Here is a 9,751-nt window from a genome sequence, read left to right on the forward strand (position 1 = left end):
ATCAACGTACAAATCAGCTTTTATAAAGTAAACTGATTTACTATGAAATACAGAACATCAGTTTTGTAAAATATAAATGATGTCTACAAAACTAATAGACATCGTTTCAACTAACGAAAAGGGATGTTCCTAGTAACATAACACATCATTTTCAATATATTAACTGATGTTGCCTAAAGGTACATACATCGTTCTCAGGAGAATAAGGCGGCCAGATGCACCTAAAACTGGACATGAACAAACAAAATTTTTTGGAGACTGATGTCTACGACAGTATTAGACATCATTTCTGAAACTGTAATCGATTTAAATGTTCACTTAGGTATTGTTCGGGATATACTTTATTAAGTATAAAATGTGAAAATATGAACAATTAAATATAGTTAACATATAAGATTATGATGATTATAACGATTATATATCGATTTGTATTTAAAAATCGATGTTGGTTGTTGTCTGGGACATCGGGTAAAAACGCGCTTATACTGATGTCTGCATCTTTTACATCAGCCACTATGAGATCGGTCAGAATTTAGTTTTACATCGGTTCTGGACTGATGTAAATGAACAGATTTCTAGTAGTGCTTCATACCCACAAAGCCAAACATCAGACCTTGATATTGCATCCGGCGTTTCACTTTGTTGCTTCTATGGAATAAGGAAGCACGTATTAATTATGACTGTTATTTTGATATTATGACCTCAACAAACTGATCAAACTATTCTTACCAACTCTGCCTCAAGGCAGGCAAAGCTTTTCCTACTTGTTCTATGCAATAAAGTTTTTTTTTCTCGCATTGACTTGAATCTTTCTGACTTTTCCTACAAAATTCCAAGTAGAAACATTTGTAAGGCTAAGCATGTATTTAAATTCTAACTTTAAGCACTACTTCACAAATCAATAAAGTTACCCTGAATTCTTTGGTGCTTCTAGATTTAACGAAAGTTTGCCACTCCTCCATTGAATCTACGATATCTGGTTTGAGTTGTTCAGCAGCACGTGGTAAGCCTACCACTTCAGCTTGTTCCATCACTTCTTTCATTACAAGGGATCTATGATCTCTCCAAATCTTGACCATTTTTCGAAAAATATGCTTCTTGCACCACTCATGAACAACATAATGTTGCTGTTAAAGAAGATTATAGGGAAGATTATTAGCCATGGTATGTTCCCAACTATGACACTATAACTAGACAAGGTCAGAGAGCTATATTTTTTCGAAACAAAAGTGTATGGAAACCAACTTACCGTGATATGTTGCCAGATTTGTTCTCTATAAGTATCTGTGAGGTCTTTCCAATTCTTAACCGTAATCGGAACAAACTCTCTTGCTGTGACTCCAAGGAAGGACGAAAAACCTGCTGCATATTCCCCATAAGGCTGACCCCTAGCATTGAATTCAACTTCAACTCGACCTTTTTTCTTAAAGTCTTTATCTCCTTTTGCCTTGCCCCTAGGAGGCCTCTTAGAATTTGCAGGTTCCGTCTCATCTTCACACCTTGGAGTATTAGGTGTCGTAGTAGGCGATATGATATCAGGAGAATTAGAATCTACATCCGATATTCTTATTGGTGGATTGCTTTCTTGCCTATTCACAGCAACAGCAGCAACATGTATAAGTTGTTGTTGCTTTTTTCCTCTCTTACCACCTTTTTTTGAGGTCTGACATAAAACACATGATAATTGATTAATGACAAATTAACAACTCTGAGGTGATACATAAATTGAGTGTTTTTGAAATAGTAAGGAAATAAGATTAACATTACCTCCGGCTCCATAGGGTGACGTATCCGATTATAGTGATGGTATCAATATATGTCGATCAATCTTCACTGTCTTCGCTATCACTCTATTAGAAGCAAATTGCTTTTAAGGCAGCTTCTTAGCAAATAAAAAGTTTTCTGGTTTGAGATCGCAAATACAGTCAAAAAAGAAGAAGTTACATAGTCTAATAGATACACCATCTATTTAATTTTTTCCAAACCATGAAAAAGAAATAATAAAGACAATTATTATTCTATGAAGGCCTATTTCTCTTGTGCCCAGCTTTACCATCTGATTTCAATTCACTATCATTATAGTCTCCCTTACATGTAGTCTCCACTGGAGTCCAACACTGAACTCATTAGAATCATATACTTATATGGTCCAATTCAAACCAATGACAATGCATATACAGACGTCTATTCAAATCAACTGCAAGACCACATTCTAAACTAGCTCCAAACACAAAGATAGAATTTAACCTGGAGAATTTCATGAAGTCTGCATTACAGCAGCAGCAGCAGCAGGCTTTGTGTATCAATATATGTCAATCAATCTTCACTGTCTTCACTATCACTCTGTTAAAAATAAATATAGTTACCAGGCATATTAAATCACTGAAAGAAGGTAAAAAAAAAAATCATCAGACAATAGGAGGATACATTGAAGAAACATATTGATATTGTTAATCAGACACTAAATCACTAAAACACTAAGCAATGCAGACCGAATCCATTACCGATGCATCTGGCATTGCATTAGCTTGACCTCTTGTAAAGTCTCCATCACCAAAATTTATGCCAAGTTGTGATACATCTAAAGGCGTAGTTGGCATGTAATCATTCATATCAAAATTGTCACTCTCATAGAAACCTCTTGGCGGTGCTCTTAGAACTACGTACCAATTCGATGTATCACTATCTCTTGAGTAAAAGACTTGATTTACTTGTGATGCAAAAACAAATGGATCTCTGTCAAATTGACGTTGGCGTTGATGGAGATTTACTAGTGTAAATCCATCTTCCACTTTGACACCAGTTCCTAAGTTAGCCCACTCACAATCAAATAAAGGAACTTTAAAATTACGATAATCTAGCAAAATAATTTCTCTTATAACACCATAATACTGCACTCTATCCAGCCTTTGCAAAGTGCCTCTTGCTCCTACTTGACACATTGTGTCTGCCTCAATAGATACACCACTATTTTGTGTCACTTTCTCACTTTCTCAGCCTCCCTAGTGTGAAATCTGTTTCCATTGATCTTATAGCCTGAACATGACAAAACATCTTTTTTAGGCTTACATGCAATCCACCTCACTGTACTTGACATATCACCACAGTCACCAGATCTAACTATGTTAGCCAACCAATCACTAAAAGTGTTCTGATGTTTTTTTTCCAGAAGGTGTTCATTCTTAGCAAGACGCCCATCATTAAGCCTAAGCTCATCTTTATGCAATCTGGTAAGAAACAGCAAATAATAAATTTAGATTGAGGATAATATGAATAAAAAGAAACAAAACTCAGTAGACTCGTAGTATATACTCTTACTCTTTCCATGGATTAAGTTCTGTAGTATTTGCCAACACATAACGATGAGCAATTTCTAACATACTAGAAGTCAAAGGCCTTTTCCTTTTCCGACCAAAAGGCTGCCCTTCTAATATGGTTTCATCTTCAAAAATATCATTACGCTTCTGTTGAAGACCTATATTAGTAGCTTGTTTAATGTACCCACTACAAAAGCGTGTAATCTCTCCAGCAAGATAATTTTCTGCTATACTTCCTTCAGGGTTAGAACGATTTTTAACATGCTGATTTAAGACACCCACATACCTAAATTGGAAAAATTATTGATTAAAACCAATAGCTATCAGGTTAAGTTGTATCTCACTAAGAGTGGAAAAAAGTATGTTACTAACCTTTCAAATGGAAACATCCAACGAAGGTGTACGGGGCCGCCAATAAGAACTTCTTGTACAAGATGAATTGGTAGATGGACCATAACGTCAAAGAAAGATGGAGGAAAAAACCTCTCAAGCATGCATAAAGTTTTAGCAATCTCATTTTCTAGCAGCTCTACTTTGCTTATATCAATCACTCGTTGACACAGCTGATTCAGACAATCACAAAGCCGAAAGATAGCAACTCTTGGCCCTTTTGGTAAAAGACCTCTTAACGCTACTGACAACACTTGTTGTATTAGGACATGACAATCATGGGACTTCAGATTAAAGATCTTAAGCTCTTCTAATGATACCCGACTGGAAATATTTGAACTGTATCCATTTGGTGGTCTCAAGCTAAATACCCTCTTACAGAAGATCTGCTTCTCCTCCTTTAAAAACACAAATAGTGGTGTAGTTCCTTTAGAAGAACTAGATCCATCATTTCTCCGATGCAATTTTTTTGAAATTCCCATTTCTCTCAAATCTTTGCGAGAGTTCAAGTTGTCCTTTGTTTTTCCTTTCATATTCAAGAAAGTGCCAGTAATACTCTCACAAATATTCTTTTCTATGTGCATCATGTCAAGATTATGACGCAATAGCAAATGCTGCAATTCAAACAAAAGGGAATGAAATATTAAATTCAGCCAATAACTCTAGTATATAGTTAAATTGGATGAGGACAAGTGGAAAAAAAAATAATATTACCTGCCAATATGGCAACTCAAAGAAGATTGATTTCTTCTTCCATCGCTTTGTAAGCTTCATAGGATCATCACCATCATCATCACAATCATTATCACCATCATCGTCATAACTATTTAATCCACCTTTTTTTCTTTTTCGATTACCTCTCATCATCTTTCTGTTATCACCTTTCTTTTTCTTTCCCCAATCATTTTTAATATTTTGGACAACTTGGTAAATTTCAGAACCGGTTAACTGTTTAGGCTTCAATCGATGTTCTTCGGTTCCATCAAAGGAAGATGCCATTGAGCGGAAGGGGTGATCATGGGGAAGAAACCTCCTATGGTCCATGTATGCATGTTTCTTTCCATTTACTAGCCATTTTGAGCAAGTCTGAACACCACAAACTGGACATGCTTTTTTACCCTTCGTGGAATAGCCAGATAAATTTCCATTTGCAGGAAAATCATTTATGGTCCACATTAACACAGCTTTCAAGTTAAATGTGACGTCCCTAAATGCGTCATGCACACTCACCCCATTCAACCATAACTCTTTCAAATCATCTATAAGTGGCTCTAAATATACATCTATATCATTCCCTAGTTGCTTCGGCCCAGGGATGAGTAATGTAAGCATTAAATTTTCCTTGGACATGCAAACAGCAGGGGAAAGGTTATATGTAACCAAAATCACAGGCCAACAACTATAACGAGAACTGAAATCACCAAAAGGATTAAATCCATTAGAAGAAAGACCAAGTCTGAGATTACGAGGCTCAGATGCAAAGGAAGGCCAATTCCTATCTATACTCTTCCAAGCCAATGAGTCAACTGGATGGCGCATCATGCCATCTTGACTCTTGTTAGTGTCATGCCATGTTAACTGTTCTGCTATTTCAGCATTTTAAAACATTCTTCTAAATCTTGGTATTATCGGAAAATACCTCAAAACCTTTGCAGGAATGCCTGCATTAATTTTCTTTGTGTGCTTATCAACTTTCCAACGTGATGAGCAACATTTTGGACACTGAACTGCTTGTTCTAGTTCCTTCCGAAATAAGCAACAATCATTCACACAAGCATGTATCTTATCATAACCAAGGTCAAATGCTTTCAATAATTTTTTTGTTGAATATAAAGAATTCGGAAGAATGTGATCATTTGCTAAAAACCCACCAAGCATCTCAAGAAGTTCATCAAAACCAGTGTTTGATAGACTATGTCTTGCCTTGAACTTATACAAGGCTACTATTGCAGACATTTTTGTCCAGCCACTTCCTCCATAGAGGGGAAGTTCTGCCTCCTCTAATAAATTTTCATAATCAAACACATATTCGTTGTTTGTAGGTTCCCTAACATCATCATTTTCAAAACATGCATCCCTAAACATTCGATATGTTTCTGGAATCTCAGTGTTATCATGTGTTCCTGCAATTGTCGTCCCTTCCCCATGAAATATCCACTTAGTGTATAAAGGATTCATCCCCGGTACAATCAAGTGGTCGTAAACTATGTTATAGTTATGACGTTTTGCGTTTCTGCAATCAATGCAAGGACACCTAATTCTTTCTGGATTCCCCAAACTCACCTGAACAGTATCAACGAATTTACGTACTCCATGTCTATACTCCATGGTGTTTCTAGAGAAAAAAAAACTAATTAATGTTACCTTGTGTATAACATGCTTTTTAAACTAAATTTTAGTTTATTGGGAATTTTAAATTTAACCTTTCAAATTTGACCCATTCTTTGTCCATAATGTATTGTTTTCAGTAAAACAGCCCCTCTGTATTGTTTTCAGAACACAAACATTCCACAGATTAAACTCTATACATGCTGTAAAGGAGAAAATATCACTATAGGTCAAGGATATAAATAGAACATGCAATTGCTGGGACTAGTGCTAAAGACATCAATGCTATCACTAATATTTAAAACAACAAGACATATAGGAAAAATGTAAAGTCACTTACAGTACAAAGTCTCCTCACTGTCTCTATTTGAAGTCTGGACGTCTTCCCTGCTTAGATCCTCCCTATGGTTTGGAAAAGCTGACCAATTGCTATGACTAGTTCTCTAGATAGGAAAGGAAAAATGGAAAAGAAAGAAGATTAGTACCTTAAATAACGGTTGATTAATTGATACTTCTCAATTAAAGGACCAAATACAATAGCCCCCATATTTTCTACTTCTAAATTAGTAAAACATGTCTTCTCTCTCTGTACCGTCTTCTTCATTTTTCTCTAAAAGTTATACAAAGCTTTTAAATATGAACTCAGTTTTGTCTCAGGTTTGGTTCTAAAGGGAATTTATTGTGAGATTCACCACAATAATTCAAAGTACTAGCAAGCTTCAAGATCAATCACTCTAATTCCTTTTTCCAAATTGACATCCATATACTCCACGTGTCACACCCCAAACATGAAATTGAAATTCTCCAGAATGAAAGCTGACATATCAATGTACAACATACTAAAATTTCAAGCTAATCGGAGTTCGAGAAGTAAGGGAAAAGATGGATGTAAATAGACTGAACTGTCAGGTTTTTAAAAAAAATGTAGCAGCAGCAAAGTCAACTTAGAAAATTCACCAAAAATTCATTTTAAGACCAATTGAAAATCCATCAATTTTGAAACAACTATTGGAATGTCTAGTTTCACTATATACAAAAACCAGAGGTTAAATGATTCAAATAGAAGTTCAAATCTCAGCAGAAAGTTAGAGGGTACACTAAAAATTCTGGAACTTTGCCAAAAACAGACCAGACATAAAAGAAAAATCACCAAAAATTCAGCACACATTGAAATAAGATGAAACTTTCCAGATCCTTTGTTAACTAGTAGGACAAAAACATATCAAAATTTCACGACATTTGGATATAAGTAAGTAGGGAAACACAAGGCTCAATGTTAACAGATCGGCAACTTTCTCAGAAAATAAAAGAGCTAGCTACCAAATAGGTGACCTGTTGCCAAATGAGTATTTGGAAAGAAAGACAACTTATAACAACCTGGTGGCACAAAATCTGGCCTTTGAAAGCATGTATATATATATCCACACATAGATATTCACTTCTCAGACTAGTCTAAGATAAATGCAACATAGCAATTCATTCAAGAAATCCAAACATACCAAAACTTAGTCATAACAATAACTTCAATAGCCCTAGTTTCTCTGTCAATCTAAAGACATGCAATCATCAGATAAAAGCTTAGCCATCTCCAATTAGCAAAGAAACCCCAAATTGATACCCAAATCCCCAAACTTCAGCCTCATACATAACACATCTAATCAAAACATCACAAATTATAACAACCAAAAACAAAACTGAAGCTTACACAACCAAATTTTCATACAGTTACACAATTTTGTTCCCATACAAAATAAATCACCACATATTCATACAGATTCAACAATATAATTAAGCGTTTGAGAATTAAATTGGAAGAGGGACTTACCAAAGCAGCGGATGCAGGTCACTCTTGTTGTTGTTGTTGTCGGCCTGACACGATATGCTTCGAGTCTTGAACACAAGTGATATGAAATAGAGAATCTTATTCTGGGTTCTAGATTCTTTTCGCAACAATTTACAAAATTGTCTTTCGGCTGCACTCCTATACAATCTGCAGTCCCCAAACACAAAGTTACAGAAAATCCTTCTTCACCATACTTCCCGACAATACCAGCCTTCTTGGTTCTCTTTGTCTGTATAGCAAATTAGGAATCAAGGCATTAGACCCACGATCATCTCAATGGTTTAGAAAAATAAAAGAAAAAATAATAGCTGCATCGATAATAGAAAGACAAGGCACTAATCACAGAAACTACATGATAATTTGAATATGACAACCGAAAACAATATGCTCACAAATAATACGGCACACACTGAAATAACAATAAAATTACATCGAATTTCCCTTTTCAATTCCCCTGTTAACTTAGTATGAAACTACATAAAACTGAGAAAAGAACGAAAACCCTGTATAACCCACATGAAGATCCATTTCTTAAGGATTATAGTAACCCAATACTTGTTTTTGCAATCCCCATTTGAACACAAAAATCGAAAGAAAGAAAAATTACAACTGAGCAATATATGATTTGAATGTACAATTATCACAATCCCAATATATGATTTTCCCAGACTACATAACCAGTTAGATCACATATCCGTTGCCTAATTCGCATGTAATTAATGATACAAAAAAGTCTAAATAAAACAAGTTTCTAGTCTCACTAGCCTGGGTAATTGCATACAGATAGACATGCTAGATGCATGTGCAAGCTCGGGAACTTGCATGCCATCAGTGAGTAAAAAGACAAATTCAACTTGCGCCATGATTTGGTCAAGGCGTATTGTATCATAATCACAACATATGCTACCTACCTTCCTATATGAAATATGATTGAGCTGAGCTTAGACCATTTGCAACCCTGATCTATATCGATGAGATTCGTAAAACAGAAAGTAGATCTATAAGGCTTATCAAACCAAGAGATTTGACAGAATAGAAAAGAAAGGCCACGAGAACAAAAATTGCCAATTACAGCTAGGAAGAACATGAAAAAGAATCATACCCAGAAATAAGAGGTGGGAGTTCTTGAAATTGTGCAATCTCGCCAAGAGTTCACCTGGAACTAGAAGTGGATATCGGGTATCCTTCTACAAAACCCTAGATTCACCGCTGTTCTTGAGCAATCTTTTGCAAACCGTCTTCCGCCGGCGGCCGTTCTCGCCTTTTCTTGCTCTTATCTGAGTTCTTTTTCTTTTCTTTTTTAGAAACATGTTTCTCTTATCGTGTTAGAAATTGAGAGAATTGGGAAAACTGAAAGGAGGGAAAGCTAAAAACTTTGGTGCTAATCATAAAGTAGATTGCCCAAAAAAAAAATCATAAAGTATATCGCCTCTTTTACAGTGTTTCATAAACATGTCGTAAAAGAATCAAAATTACTCATTTAAGGCCTGCACATTGTGCAAGCCGTGAATTATAAAAAGACATTTACAGCGTACGCCAAAAGCATGCTGTAAAAGAACAAATTCATACATCATTTACAGCCCGCATAGAAGTGCGCCGTAATTGGTACTCATTTACGGCGCACATTAAATGCACGCCGTAAAATGTGCGTCGTAAATGATCAGTTTTCTGGTAGTGCAACTATTTCCTCATAAATAATGAGCTGCGTAGAAGAGGAGGAAATGGCATAGATTTCAGGTGTGTTTGTGGCAGCGAGGCGAAACAGATCATGCTAGATACTCACTCCGGCATATGCGGCGCTCACCAGGCAGGTCCAAAGATGCGTTGGTTACTCAGACGACATGGATATTTTTGGCCCAGTATCTTGAAGGAT

General features: G+C 35.8%; 2 protein-coding genes across 2 annotated transcripts; both read right to left on the reverse strand.

Moving 5' to 3' along the window:
- Window positions 1-221: 221 nt before the first annotated feature.
- On the reverse strand, window positions 222-9,197 carry LOC133730393 (uncharacterized). The gene is made up of 10 exons (XM_062157992.1): window positions 8,981-9,197; window positions 7,861-8,107; window positions 6,376-6,478; window positions 2,248-2,343; window positions 1,768-1,850; window positions 1,250-1,663; window positions 912-1,127; window positions 730-822; window positions 570-648; window positions 222-295 (listed from the first exon to the last, which is right to left on the reverse strand). The coding sequence occupies exons 5-10, from the start codon at window positions 1,777-1,779 to the stop codon at window positions 222-224; spliced, it is 888 nt and encodes a 295-aa protein (XP_062013976.1). The 5' UTR covers window positions 1,780-1,850; window positions 2,248-2,343; window positions 6,376-6,478; window positions 7,861-8,107; window positions 8,981-9,197.
- Window positions 2,978-5,333, reverse strand: LOC133730394 (uncharacterized). Its single transcript, XM_062157993.1, has 4 exons — window positions 4,422-5,333; window positions 3,690-4,321; window positions 3,319-3,603; window positions 2,978-3,227 (listed from the first exon to the last, which is right to left on the reverse strand). Exons 1-4 carry the CDS (start codon window positions 5,247-5,249, stop codon window positions 2,978-2,980), a joined length of 1,995 nt encoding a protein of 664 aa, XP_062013977.1. The 5' UTR covers window positions 5,250-5,333.
- Window positions 9,198-9,751: the final 554 nt, after the last annotated feature.

The sequence above is a fragment of the Rosa rugosa genome, chromosome 2 (genome assembly GCF_958449725.1).
Source record: "Rosa rugosa chromosome 2, drRosRugo1.1, whole genome shotgun sequence".
NCBI lineage: Eukaryota > Viridiplantae > Streptophyta > Magnoliopsida > Rosales > Rosaceae > Rosa > Rosa rugosa.